This window comes from Engystomops pustulosus, chromosome 7 (assembly GCF_040894005.1).
Source record: "Engystomops pustulosus chromosome 7, aEngPut4.maternal, whole genome shotgun sequence".
Taxonomy (NCBI): domain Eukaryota; kingdom Metazoa; phylum Chordata; class Amphibia; order Anura; family Leptodactylidae; genus Engystomops; species Engystomops pustulosus.
In genome coordinates this window covers 127,207,497-127,222,075 of record NC_092417.1, presented here as the reverse complement: position 1 = coordinate 127,222,075, position 14,579 = coordinate 127,207,497, and the positions used below count along the sequence as shown (strand labels likewise).

General features: G+C 42.1%; 1 protein-coding gene across 8 annotated transcripts in view; it reads right to left on the bottom strand.

The window, feature by feature from the left end:
- SLC12A4 (solute carrier family 12 member 4) overlaps positions 1 to 14,579 on the bottom strand; it is a 743,054-nt gene that overhangs the window by 329,609 nt on the left and 398,866 nt on the right. For all 8 annotated transcript variants that reach the window (XM_072117770.1, XM_072117769.1, XM_072117767.1 and 5 more), the window contains 4 exons: positions 4,933 to 5,031; positions 4,128 to 4,185; positions 3,089 to 3,263; positions 536 to 654 (listed from right to left, as the gene is read on the bottom strand). In XM_072117770.1, the coding sequence (XP_071973871.1) occupies positions 536 to 654; positions 3,089 to 3,263; positions 4,128 to 4,185; positions 4,933 to 5,031 (451 nt within the window). The remainder of the gene's footprint in view (positions 1 to 535; positions 655 to 3,088; positions 3,264 to 4,127; positions 4,186 to 4,932; positions 5,032 to 14,579) is intronic.

Genomic DNA, 14,579 nt, shown 5'->3' with positions numbered 1-14,579 from the left:
CGGACAATGCACCGCGGGATCGTGACGGGTAAGTAAATCTGCCCCATTATCTTGTTTACTCAAAATGAGAAGATGTACCCATTTCCCATCAGGGCCATCTACAAACTTATTTTGACTCTGCCCATAGAATGGGGCCACTTTTACAATTGTTTCAAGGTCCAACTTTAAATTCCAAGTCCGCCCCTGCATGGTGCAAATGTGCAGCTAATTTGTCAAATAGACACTTTTGGAGTGACATGTGTGTTCTGTTGTTTTCCCCACCAATTTTTGGCTGTGTTTTTTTTCCCTCTAAATTATTGTTATTTTGCAACTATTTTATCAATTTTTCTGTCTGCAATAGTGACATTTGAAACATTTGCAATAGCCACTTGACTCCAGTTTTTTCTTTCTAACTGTAAAAAGCAGATCGAGACAATGATAAATTCCTCCATATTTTGATTTCTCAATAATATGTGTCACATGACACAGAGGATTGTTACTTTTATTTACTTTCAGACTTTTCTTACTCTTATTTTAAACTTATGTGCATTCTTACATTGATAGTATCGGTGCTACCATGTCCAAGGAGGCAATTAAAATTCCCAGTTCAGCGATTAAAGCAGTCAGAAGAAGTGCCCATGTAGGTTCACCATTTTCTTTTCCATGTCCAAATACCTGTTAAAAGTAAAGTTCAATTTAATAATTACACTATCATTGTAACTTTATTCTAGAATACTTTTTAATTCATTTAAAAATAATTTTAATAAAAGTCAGACAAAGGGAAAATTTATGTATGAATTTATTGGACAAAAGACACATCTTACTTTAAAACGCAACTCAGTCATCCAAAAAAAGAGAACTATACATGTGTGCACACACTCAGCACTGCTATATGTGAGCGCACACAATGTTATCTCAAAGTCTATTATGTAGAACACTTTGGACTTCAGGTGTATGTAACTGCGGGCTTAATTTTAATGTGAGTATCCAGGGGCTTGTCAAGAACAGTGTTGAACAGTCTCTGTAGATAGCGATTAATTCCCTGAAGTCTTGCTTCATTGGAAGTTGGTGCAAATATAGCCAGATAGAGTCCTGTGAAGCAGGGTGCAGATGGGCTTGGGAAGGCCTGTGGTGGAAATAAAGTAGTTGTTGGAGGCACTTTAGGTTTACAGGGTTCCAGGGAAGCAAGTAAGGATATTTGAGAAGACAGGGTACCCAGGAGAGGAGATTGAGGGCACAGGCTGCTCATTGCAGGCTATTCAGGTTGCAGGACCTCCATATGAGGGCTGTGGACAGCATTGCACTCCTTGTAAAGGAAATTGCAATGGGGTTGCTTGGTCAAGCAGCCCTACCTCCTTGACTGCATCTTACAAAAGAATAAAAGCTGCAACAGAGAAATATGCTAAGAAAAACCTTTGTGGGCTTGAGGGTGTTACTGTGGAGAAAAAAACTTTTATGTTGTGTAGGCTAAGGGAAATCCAATTCCCAGTTAGTGTGATTGACAACTTTCCCCCAGACCTTCACAGTGGCACACATATAAAAAGTTCCCACAGAATAAACAATACTTCACATTTAAGGACAATCAGCATTTGATTCATTTTATGGTGTTTAAAGTACAGACAGTCCCCTGCCTAAGAACAGTACTTTTGTCTTAGGCTACAATAAACAGCTTTAACAGTTATTAAATGTGTCTGCAATAAAGCTGTGGTGTTATTCCTGGTTCTTATAACAATTCAACATTATTAAAATCCAATTGTCACAGAGACCAAAAAAAATTTGGCTGGGGCTACAAATGTGAAAAATACAGTTCCGACTTAGATACAAATTCAAATTAAGAACAAACCTACAGAACCTATCTTATACATAACCAGGGGACTGCCTGTACAGGGGTTTGGCAATATGGTTTCTCTACAATGACAAAAGACCCCAATGACTAAGAAGCAATCATAGTGGACCAACTTTAAGTCATACCAGATCTTCCATTTTTTATAGAAGAAAAGCAGGTATAGACAGACGCTTTTATGGAACTAGCAACCATTTTGTACCTTGGAACTGAATCAACTACCCATCTGAATCTCTTAACTCTACTGTTTTTGTAAATGAATGAGAACACATCTGTGTACATCCAGTTTATGTGCTTCTTTCTCAGAAATCGAATTTGGAGAAAGAAATGATTGAGCCAGAGAATGACACAAGCTTATAAAACTCGGATAATAGTGCTTCCGAGCCTTGCCTAGTGGCATCTGCCGTGATGATGATGCTCTCTTGTCTTCAGGGTACTCCTTTTTTGTATCTTCCCCGAAAATAAGAAATTACTTATAGGTTGGACTTGATGGACTACTTATTTACTATGATTCTATGAACTTGCTTTTGGACAGTGATTCTCTTGGCCATAAAGTCCTATGGATTTGTTCCAGACCCTTGACAGGAAGTGTAGATGCAAAAGAGACACTATTTTTGACAACATTTTTGTAAAGATTCTTGGAGCAGTTGATAGGACAAAGAAGATAGGAATTGTCACAGTCGTCCCTCCATAAGGCAATTCTCAAAAACTTTTGGGAGTGTCAGTGAATTGGGACATGATAATGGTCGTTGCAGAGATTTAAAAATGCCATGAGGAGAGAGAGGTCCTCATCTTGAAATTCTTGTAGCTAAAGATACCAAAACAACTTTAGATTGAAGATTTTTTGTTTTGATTAGAAATAAACCATCAAATAGAAACCTTTATGCTGTTGAGTACTCTGTAGGGGAATGAGGATTTGCTTCTCCTGACACATACACCTGACAGACCTGCTGAAACAGGGCCTTTCTTAAAACCATAAAACTTTTTTGTAGACTTCTGAAGAAATTCTTATTGGTAACTGGACAATATCAAAATTTATATGAGATTGTATACCAATTCTTCTTCATAACCACATCACTGTAACATATCATTCAGAAAAACAACACCCGACTGCATGGGCTTCAAATCTTATTCTCCGACCAGGTGAAGGAACACATAATGAGCAGCCATGCTGTAACACCCTCCACCACAAAGGTGAGTGTCAGTAGCAGTTTTGGGCTACAATTCAAATTTTGATAATTCAGGAATTAAAGCTTGTTCACTTACTCGCAGAAATGGAATTATGTTATCCTTGGCAATTGCTTGCAGTAATCGAGGTGCTCCAGTCAGACTTTGCAATCCAGCTCCACAAGTAGAAAAGAATGATCCTATAACAATAACCCATGGAGAAGGCCACGACAGAGTACCTACCACTAGGTTCTTGTTAACAGCTTCGCCAAATCTATTGAAACATAATAACCAGATGTAAACTGGTGCAATATTTACAGAGAATCTCTTCTCAGTAACCGACCTAATAAATAATAAAATAAATCAATGTGATGTCAATCAGCTTAACACCATACAGATCATGCTTCTTTCATGACCCAGCATGGTGGCATCATCCAGAAACCTAATATGAAGTTCGTCACAGACGAAGAGATCATCAGAACCTATGATATTTGATTCAGCAGAATATTACTAAAATTTAAGTGCTTCCATTTTGTTTGCATCATAAACAATGGTAGAGACCAGCAAGTATTCTATTATATTGTATAGAGAGACCAGAATAAATTGGACACCTTTGTTATAAGTTAATGAACTGTGTAGTATTTTGTAGATTGTATACCTCAAGAGTCAAACCTCATACGACTTAAAGGAACCTGTCACCAGATCTTCAATAATAAACCTAGAGCACTATACTAACATATGTCCAAAATGTTTTAGCTAAAAATACATACTTCCTATCCCCAGAAAATCAACTTTATAAGCCTACCCGCACCCTGAAAGAAACAGCTGTGTATCACAAGGGGCATGTGTTATTCATTCAAGTCTCCGTGTGATTCGGCCATGTCTCTGGCATCTCCCGCTTCCTTCCACCTTTTGGCAGAACAGAGAATGACATCAGGCATAAGGAGGGGAAATGAGGTTGATAACAGAGACATGGGCTGAATCGCACAATGACTTGCGTTTTCTGGAGACCGGGAGTATAAATATTTATTTTTACTGAAATCAGAGTGGGCATTAGATTTATTAGTAAATATTTGGTAACAGGATACCATAAAATTAACACTACTGTAATAATAGAAAATGCAAAAGTATAACTTACTTGTCTCTTAAAACCACCCCCTCGAAACATGCTCCAAAAAGAATTACAGTGCTAAAATCTGAGCGTAAATGTTAAGCCATACAAACTTATTTAAACATCTTTTTCTTGTTCTGCGAAAATTGTTTGGGATATATCCAAAGGAATTCTTCAGCAGCACCCTACCCTACTATAATACAGCTATATTGCAGTATATGGTCGATATGCTGGCATTTGTCAGCATATCGACCATATACTGCAATACAGCTGTAGTATAGTATACGATAAAAACGCTCATACCCTCTAGGATTAAAGTACACTAAGGGTACCCTACAATTAGAGTAAATAAATAAAAGTTCAAATCGTCTACCTTTCCCTGGTACCGAGAAAAAAAAAAAATCATAAACATGTTAGTTAACACCATGTTTAAAGACTCCCCCATCTATGAAGATGGCAATTCCCAGCAATGAATCCTGTAATGGAAAATATTGCCCACATTTATGAATCAACATTTTGCTAATTATAAAAATGTAAATATAAGGCCAACGAATGGACTGAGTTCATCACAAATAACTCACCCTTGTGCAACAACAAGTGTTCACTTTCCCATTGGTGCTGCAACAGCAGAATTGTAACACTACATAATATAGTGCAGAGCCTTCTGAAAAAAGTTATTATTTGAAAATTCCTCCTGAATTAACCCTAATGTTTTCAATAGTGTATATGGCAATGAGTTAAATGTAAACTGTACAACCTCTTTAGTTACACCTGTTTTTAAAGTGGTACCCAACGTTTTGTAATGCATTCCTATTAATTCCTAAAAGGATACATATCAATGAAGTAGTCATTATGGCCAAAATGGTGCCAACTGGAATGGATTTCTGAGCATCTCTAAGGTCTCCTGATCGATTACTTCCGGCCATTATACCTGTACATAACAAAAAGCATGCGTGTCAGATAAAGAAAATATGGTGCATGCAGCTGTATCTGTGGTTAGTAAATTGTCCATTAAAATGTACTTTAAGATGCTCAAAAATGTCAGATTACCAGGTTGTGTTTTTTTTTCTGAAAAGACAATTTCATTTAAAGCAACACATTAAAGGGGATCTCAGTGGGATATGACAGTGGGACCACAGTATGGGGGGGGGGTATAAAAGGGGGGCTCACAATATGGTGGGATATGAGACAGAACCCACAATATATTGTGAATATGAGAGGGGGCCTACACAATGGTGGGATATGAGAAGGGGCTCACAACATAGGGGAATATGAAAGGTGGATTCGAGTTGGGCATGGGCGCAGTTGAAATTAATTGCGGGTTGTAAGGGTTTTTTTTAATTAGAAACCTCTATGGGGGTTTAATAGATGGACTCTAGGTCCCTTAGAGAATTCCCATGAATGGAGAGATAAAGGGATATTATATATTCACCAGGTTTTAGATCGCCCTTAAGGGATATGCGGCCTAGGAACGCTAGTGTCACGGTGCTTGGTATGGGTAACCGGAGGGCTGTCCTACAGCCTGGCAGGTCTCCAGCAGGGTGGTGTTGGCAAGAAATGATGAGGGAGAGGCTGCTATAGCGGTTCTCCCTGGGGCAACCCTTTGGTGTCTAGATTATGAGTCTCGGTGTGGTGAATAGGGTGCCCGTGATGGTGACAGCCGTAGTAGCAGGGACCAGACGGAGGCAGACGTTGAACGGAAATAACTTACAGTTCTTTATTGGAACCGACAGGAACAGTAGCAACGTGCCTTACACTCTACACTACACTCAGGCAGGGAGCTGCGGTCTGGTGTGCTGGTTGCACAGACTTCTCTGAGTCTCTAATCTGATCTGTTCAGACTCCTTGGTCTACTTTGTCTTCTTCTGAACTCTTCCTCTGAGAGAAAACTGACTTCTACTGACTACTCCTTCAATCTCAGCTTACATCTCAGGTACATCTCAGCTTACATCTCAGCTCACAGAAACAAAGTATAACACCTGTGATTGGTTGCTGGAATTACATCACAGAAAACAATTAACTCCTGCCTTACCAGGCAGACTCTACCACTACAGTGCTCATCTGTGTTATGCAAGCTACATGGTGGGATGTATTCGCAACAACCCCTCTGCCTTGCATTGGCAGGGGTTTTGCAGATATCTGGCAATTATGGATGAATAGACCACATATTAGGTTTTTGTTTTCTGTTTGTCTGTCGACTTTATCTAATTTTGCTTAAATTTTTATCTTATTATTTAGATTTTTTCTTTTCTTTTTTTCTCCCTGATTGGTGCCTCTGGGGTGGTATGGGTGGGGATTATATGGAAGTATATTAATGTATATTGGATATGATGCAATATTATAGAGTTTCTCTTGCACTTCGTACATATTATTAGGGTTTGTAATATAGTGCATCATTGTTGTTATATATTTTTTTTGTATTGTGAAAAAAATTCAATAAAGATTAAAAAAAAAAAAAAAAAGGTTTATGGCTGTCCACCCACGAAGACGGCACCCCGCAATCATTGCAGGGAGCCGATAGGATGGTGGTGGCACCCTTCTCTCACCAGGTACGTAGATCCCATTGTGAAAGCATCAACTAACAGTCCTAATCAGATGTTGCAAGACAGCTGGGACACTTAGGCTGGGTGGCCACTAAGGGATAAATAGGTCCCACCTAATGCTCGACCTTACATCCATGTTCACAAGATTGAATTAGGCGCATTTGGGGAATCTCCTCCGAGACGTCCGAATGCAGACGTGTTGGGAGGAGATTCTCCAGATGTGAATAAAATGCATTTTAAACGCATCTTGTGCACACCTTCTTTGTTCCCATTATGGGACACATTTATCAATAACAGTGCAGTCTTCACTATGTGGCGTTTACTTGTGTAGTGTACAGGGTGCGCCAGATTCAAGGCAACTGTTCATGAATCCGGTGCTTCGTGCACTGCACAGACATAGTGTGGCAACTTTTTTTTGCTGCACTTATAACATGGGGCGTGAGACACTTCTGTCAGAACATTCCTTTCAGGGAAGAAATTTGTGTTGGGTTGGAGTAGTGCAACCGCAAAACACAAATGAGTCGCGGTGAGCACATGTGTGGCACTGACACTTATTAAATTGTGATAATTATGCTATATAGAACAACATTTGTATTATAATATTATAACTTGTAAATCCATAATGAAAATACAATCACACATCTTCTTGGTTTGTATATAGTACAGTTCCCTTATGCGTTGGTTATAATTACTAAATCCGAACTGATGATATAGACCAGGGTGTGATTATTTTCCCCCTCATCATGAGCTATAGCAGTTATCTGTGACACGCACACACAACTTTCCTAACGCGCCTTTTAAATTTTCTGGAATTTTGTATTGAAATTCAGTACCTGTGTTTAAATTTGGGCAATATTAATTGACTATGAATTTTTTTCAAAAGAAAGACGCTGTTCTAGCATCTCTTATGTTTTGCTTAACATCTTGTCTGCTGACAGCTAGAGTTTCATATGGGTAAGAACTTCTTGTATGGAAGGAAATGATAGCAGCAGCCAATGAGTGAGCAATTGTCGTTTTGCTACATTCAATAAAACATTGGTTGGTGGAAACACCCTCTGTTCCCTGTCTGAGTCATCTACCATCAAAATGAAAGCATTTAATTAACCGGTTCGCGACCGTCCGCCGTGTATTCACGGGCCGAGCCCTCTCCATAGCCGGTAAGTCTCTGCTGCGTATTGCAGCAAAGGCTTACCGGTAACACCCGCGATCGGTGCCGGCACCGATCGCGGGTGTTTTCTTGCAGAACGCTTTGCCGGCGGCTTCAAACAGATGGCGGTGCGTGGGCGCCGCCATCTTTCCGAGGATCGCCGCTCCCCGTGACGTCATCGGGGAGCGGCGATCCGTTGCCATGGTAGCTTCGGGTCTCACGAAGACCCGAAGCTACTTCGGGTTAACCCATTCATTACAATGTGCTATCAGCACATTGTAATGTATGAGGAGTAAAATCCCCATATACTGCCATACTGTAGTATGGCAGTATATGGTAGGATCGATCAGACAACCTAGGGTTAAAGTACCCTAGGGAGTCTGAAAAATAGTAAAAATAAAAGTTAAAAAAAAGTTAGAAAAAAAAATTATAATAAAAAAACCTAAAAATTCAAATCACCCCCCTTTCCCTAGAACTGATATAAATATAAATAAACAGTAAAAATCATAAACACATTGGGTATCTCCGCGTCCGAAAATGCCTGATCTATCAAAATATAATAACGGTTTTTCACTGCGTTTAACCCCGTAACGGAAAATCGCGTCCAAAGTCAAAACTGGCACTTTTTTTGCCATTTAAAAAAAAATTTAAAATTCTATAAAAAGTGATCAAAAGGTCGTACAGTCCTAAAAATAATATCATTGAAAACATCATCAAAAGTCTCAAAAGATGACACCACCCTCAACTCCATACATCAAAGTATGAAAAAGTTATAAGCACAAGAAGACGGCAAAATAAAAAAAATTTTTTGTTCATGAGGTTTTAATTTTTGTAAATGTATGAAAACATTATAAAACCTATACAAATTTGGTATCCCTGTAATCGTACTGACCCAAAGAATAAATTAGATGCATCATTTGTGGCGTGAAGTGAAAGCAGTAATATCCAAGCCCACAAGAATACGACACAAATGCATTTTTTCACCGTTTTCACTGCATTTGGAATTTTTTTCCCGCTTCCCAGTACATGGCATGGAATATTTAATACCATTACTATGAAGTGCAATTTGTTACGCCAAAAACGAGCCGTCACATAGCTTTTTACGTGTAAAAATAAAAAAATTATAGATTTTTGAAGGTGGGGAGTGAAAAATGGAAATGAAAAAACGGGAAAGGGCCCGGTCCTTAACCGGTTAAAGAGAGAGGTGCACAAGTATACTTTTATGTCATACAAATAAAATCACAGATTGTTTTCCAGTATCATTGCACCATGGGGCACTGCCATAGCCCATGGTAACATCCGAGGCTGGTAGCTAACATTTCGGGAAAAAAAAAAAATTCGGAAAAAAAAAAAATCTCTACAGTACTGCAGGCATGGAGAAATGTTGAATGCATATTATGGCATTATTGATCTCTATAGAGTATACTCAGCAATCAATTATCATATGCTTTTTTGTTAAAATAAAATTGACCATTTAAAAAAGTAAGAAACATGTACAGATCTACGCTCCTCTTGATCTTGATCCAGGCACTGTCCTTTGCTAATCTTGACATGCTGAGATCACCTACTGTTGAAAAGCAGGCTGGAGCACGAGATAAGATGTTCCAGGCTGCTTATTATGCCTGGAGACATCACCTCCCTCTCCAAAATAGGAGAGGAAGGCATCTACTACTCAGGAACCATGAATTTATGCTTCTCGCCTGACAACAGAGGAGAGGTAGGTGCGGGGTATGCATTATTAGCAGCTCTGAGTGTTGGACATCTTGCCCCTATGCTCCATACTGCTAATTATAAGTTTATTTTCTAGGCGATCTTGGCGTCTAAAGATATGCGAAAGACAGAGCCGGGATCAAGATTGTGAGGAGGGTAGGTGAGTATCTCTAGAGTTTTTTTTACTTTTTTAAATAGGTAAGTTTTCTTTAAGAGATAATGCTGGAGGAGTCATTCTGATACGTCAGAATTATTTGGCTACCAGTAATAATACCTGACTGTCTGAATAACACCTTTTGTTACCAAATATTTCATATAAGATATAGAGAAATACGAAGTTGCCGGACCTATCCATTTATGGAAAACCGGTAATTACTCACCGGTAATTGTGTTTCCTTGAACCACGACAGCACCCAACCAGGGAGAGAGGGATCCACCTCCAGGGACAGGAAATCCAGACTTTAAAATGTGCGGTACGCCCCATCTCCTTCAGTGGATTACAGAGACTGCATGGGGCTTAATGTTTGATCATTTCTGACCACCGTATCCATTCAGCATATCTTCCAATGAGAATATCTCACACCTCTCTGACACACACATAACACTAAACACCCAAGTGTGAGCAAAAGAAAAGAAATTTACAAGGGACTGATTAACCAGGGTGCTGTCGTGGTTCAAGGAAACACAATTACCGGTGAGTAATTTAGAAAATTAGGGAGGGATCACCGAAGAAAGAACTCTTCGCCCAAAAGATAGCTCTTGTGCACTTGCTACATTCAGTCTATAGTGCCTATAGAAAGTGTGAGGAGAGGACCAAGTGGCAGCCTGACAAATCTGATTAACTGATACCTCTCTGAATTCTGTCCATGAAGAAGAGACTGCTCTGGTAGAATGGGCTTTTAGACCTTCTGGTATCGGCTGCCCTGCTGCCACATAGGCTGCGCTAATAGACTGTCTAATCCACCTGGCTATAACCATAGCTGAGGTTTTTTTTTCCCATAGTCTTTTTGTCCCCTTTGGAGGCAAGAACAATCAGATTTTCTCCAATCTTTAGTCCTGACTAAATAAATTTCAATGGCCCTCTTAACGTCCAATTTATTAAACTCTCTTTCCCTATCCGTATATGGGTTACTACACAGGGATGGAAGCCTAATCTCCTGTTATCTATGAAACCTAGAGACTACTTCAGGTAAAACGGCCGGGTCTGTTATAAGTACCACTCTGTCATCTAACACTCTAAGGAAAGGCGGTCTACAGGATAGAGACGAGATCTCTCCCACTCTACGAGCTGCAGTGATTGCTACCAAGAACACTACTTTAATAGTTAACCACTTTAACGGACAGGACTCCAAGGGCTCAAAGGGGTCTCTTAGTAGATGATTTAAGACCAGAGTGAGGTCCCAGGGTGGCACCGTGCAGCTTTTAAATGGGGTTTAAACGGGGTTATACGGGATGCAGCCTTTAGGTTGGACTTGATGGACTTGCGTCTCCTTCCAGCCTTATATACTATGAACCGGGCTATCCAGGGATGAGAAGCTAAAGGAGACTCGAACAGAGAGGTAAGGGCCGAAATCTGCACTTTAAGTGTGGCCGGCATTAAGCCTTTATCTAGGCCTACCTGCAGAAAATCTAGTATTTTAGCCACATTTGGATGAGCTAAATCTATCTTCTCTGGACTACAGAAATCTGAAAATACTCTCCAGACCCCGAAATAAATCTTAGAGGTAACTACCTTCCTACTCTTTTGCAGGGTTGTAATTACCTTATCTGAGGGGCCTTTTTCTCTCAAGATGCGCCTCTCAAATTCCAGGCCGTCAGATGGAGACTCGAAATCTGTGGTTGGAAGACTGGGCCCTGGGAGAGGAGATCGTGATTCTCTGGAAGGATCCAAGGGTCTGACATCGATAGTTCCCTCAGTATCGAGAACCATGCCCTCCTGGGCCAGAAAGGGGCTATAAGAATGATTCTGGCCTGATCTTGCCTTATCTTCTTTAGAACTCTCGGGAGGATAGACAGAGGTGGGAATGCATACGAGAGGCTGAAGTCCCACCTTATCGAGAAAGCATCCAGACTAGAGATGAGCGAACATACTCGTCCCAGCTTGATGCTCGTTCGAGCATTAGCGTACTCGAAACTGCTCGTTGCTCGGACTAATACTTCGCCCGCTCGAGAAAATGGCAGCTCCCGCCGTTTTGCTTTTTGGCGGCCAGAAACAGAGCCAATCACAAGCCAGGAGACTCTGCACTCCACCCAGCATGACGTGGTACCCTTACACGTCGATAGCAGTGGTTGGCTGGCCAGATCAGGTGACCCTGGGATAGACTAGCCGCTGCCCGCGCTGCTCGGATCATTCTGTGTCTGGATGCCGCTAGGGAGAGAGCTGCTGCTGGTCAGGGAAAGCGTTAGGGTGTTCTATTAGAATAGTGTTAGGCAGGAGTGATTCAACAAGAACCCAACAGCCCTTCTTAGGGCTACAATAACGTTATACTTTTTTTTTTTTTTGTTTGCTTGTGGCTGGGCTTGTTGGCACTAGTAGTGCAGCTAGTACCATATTGTGAGGAATTTGCAGGGGGACTTGCTACCGTTGTGTTTAGCTCTTAGTGACACACATATCCACCTCAAACACCAAAGTGGGAAAATTTATTAGGGGTTTGATTTCAATTAGGCACAGTCTGCCATTTCCTTTTTATTTTACGTTTATTTTTTCATAACTCAGCATCATCTCATCAGTGTGCTTTCATACTTGGCTAGAAAATAGCCAAAGGAGAATCCAAACGGCTTACTTACGCCTACAATAGCGTTATATATATTTTATTTCTGGTTGATCTGCTGGTGGCTGTCCTTGCTGCAGTGCATATACTAGCCAATTGTCAGGAATTTGGAGTGAGACTTGCGACCGCTGTGTTTAGCGCTTAGTGACGCACATATCCATCGCAAAAACTGAAGTGGGAAAATTTATTAGGGGTTGGATTTCAATTAGGCACAGTCTGGCAGTTTCTTTTTATTTTACGTTTATTTTTTCATAACTCAGCGTCATCTCATCAGTGTGCTTTCATACTTGGCTAGAAAATAGCCAAAGGAGAATCCAAACGGCTTACTTACGCCTACAATAGCGTTATATATATTTTATTTCTGGTTGATCTGCTGGTGGCTGTCCTTGCTGCAGTGCATATACTAGCCAATTGTCAGGAATTTGGAGTGAGACTTGCGACCGCTGTGTTTAGCGCTTAGTGACGCACATATCCATCGCAAAGACCGAAGTGGGAAAATTTATTAGGGGTTGGATTTCAATTAGGCACAGTCTGGCAGTTTCTTTTTATTTTACGTTTATTTTTTCATAACTCAGCGTCATCTCATCTGGCATAGCAGTGTGCTTTCATACTTGGCTAGAAAATAGCCATAGCAATAGGATAGCATTGTTTGGTTTTAAAAACTAAAAAACACAAAAAAAACACAAAAAACACAAAAAAACACAAAAAAAAAGTTAAAAAAAATTAAAGTTATAACTTTCATTTTCAAAATGTTTAACCCGAGGGCTAGGGGTAGAGGACGAGGGCGGGGACGTGGGCGTCCAACTACTGCAGGGGTCAGAGGCCGTGGTCCTGGGCGGGGTGAGACACCACCTGCTGATGAGGGAGCAGGGGAACGCCGCAGAGCTACACTCCCTAGCTTCATGTCTCAAGTTACTGGGACTCGTGGTAGAGCACTGTTGAGGCCAGAACAGTGCGAACAGGTGATGTCGTGGATTGCCGACAATGCTTCGAGCAATTTGTCCACCAGTCAGTCTTCCACGCAGTCCACCCATGTCACCGAAATCGGCACTCCTCCAGCTCCTGCACCTCAGCCTCCTCCCCCCCAGTCTGCCCCCTCCCAGGAAAATTTGCCATTTGAACTGGCATACTCTGAGGAACTGTTTTCTGGACCCTTCCCACAGTCACAAACCACTTGCCCGGTTGCTGCTGAGCAATTTTCCGATGCCCAGGTTTTCCACCAGTCGCAGTCTGTGGGTGATGATGACCTTCTTGACGTAGTGGAAGAAGTGTGTAAAGAGGTGTCGGACGATGAGGAGACACGGTTGTCAGACAGTGGTGAAGTTGTTGTCAGGGCAGGAAGTCCGAGGGGGGAGCAGACTGAGGGATCGGAGGATGATGAGGTGACAGACCCAAGCTGGGTTGAGAGGCCGGGTGAACACAGTGCTTCTGAGACGGAGGAGAGTCCTTGACCAGAACAGGTTGGAAGAGGCAGTGGTGGGGCCAGACGGAGAGGCAGGGCCAGAGCAGGTGCATCAGCGCCAAATGTGTCACGTAGTGAATCTCCCGTGGCGAGGGCTCCCGCGGCGAGGGCTAGATTTTCAGAAGTCTGGAGGTTCTTTAAAGAAACACCGGATGACCGACGGACTGTTGTGTGCAACCTTTGCCAAACCAGGATCAGCAGGGGTTCCACCACTACTAGCTTAACTACCACCAGTATGCGCAGGCATATGAATGCTAAACACCCCACTCAGTGGCACCAAGCCCGTTCACCTCCGGCCGTGCACACCACTGCTCCTTCCCCTGTGTCAGCTGATAGTCAGCCCCCTGCCCAGGACCCTGGCACAAAAACCCCATCGTCGCCTCCACGATCCTCCACAGCATCCACCAGCGTTCAGCTCTCTATACCCCAGACGCTGGAGCGGAAACGTAAATATAGTGCAACCCACCCGCACGCCCAAGCCCTTAATGTCCACATCTCCAGATTGCTTAGCCTGGAGATGCTGCCCTATAGGCTAGTAGAGACCGAGGCCTTTCGCAACCTCATGGCGGCGGCCGCCCCTCGGTATTCGGTCCCCAGCCGCCACTACTTTTCCCGATGTGCCGTCCCAGCCCTGCACCAGCACGTGTCAGACAACATCATCCGTGCCCTGACCAACGCCGTTTCTGACAAGGTCCACCTGACCACGGACACGTGGACGAGTGCTGCCGGGCAGGGCCACTATATATCGCTGACGGCACATTGGGTTAACTTGGTGGAGGCTGGGACCGAGTCTGACCCTGCGGCTGGTCATATACTGCCGACGCCGAGGATTGCGGGGCCTACCTC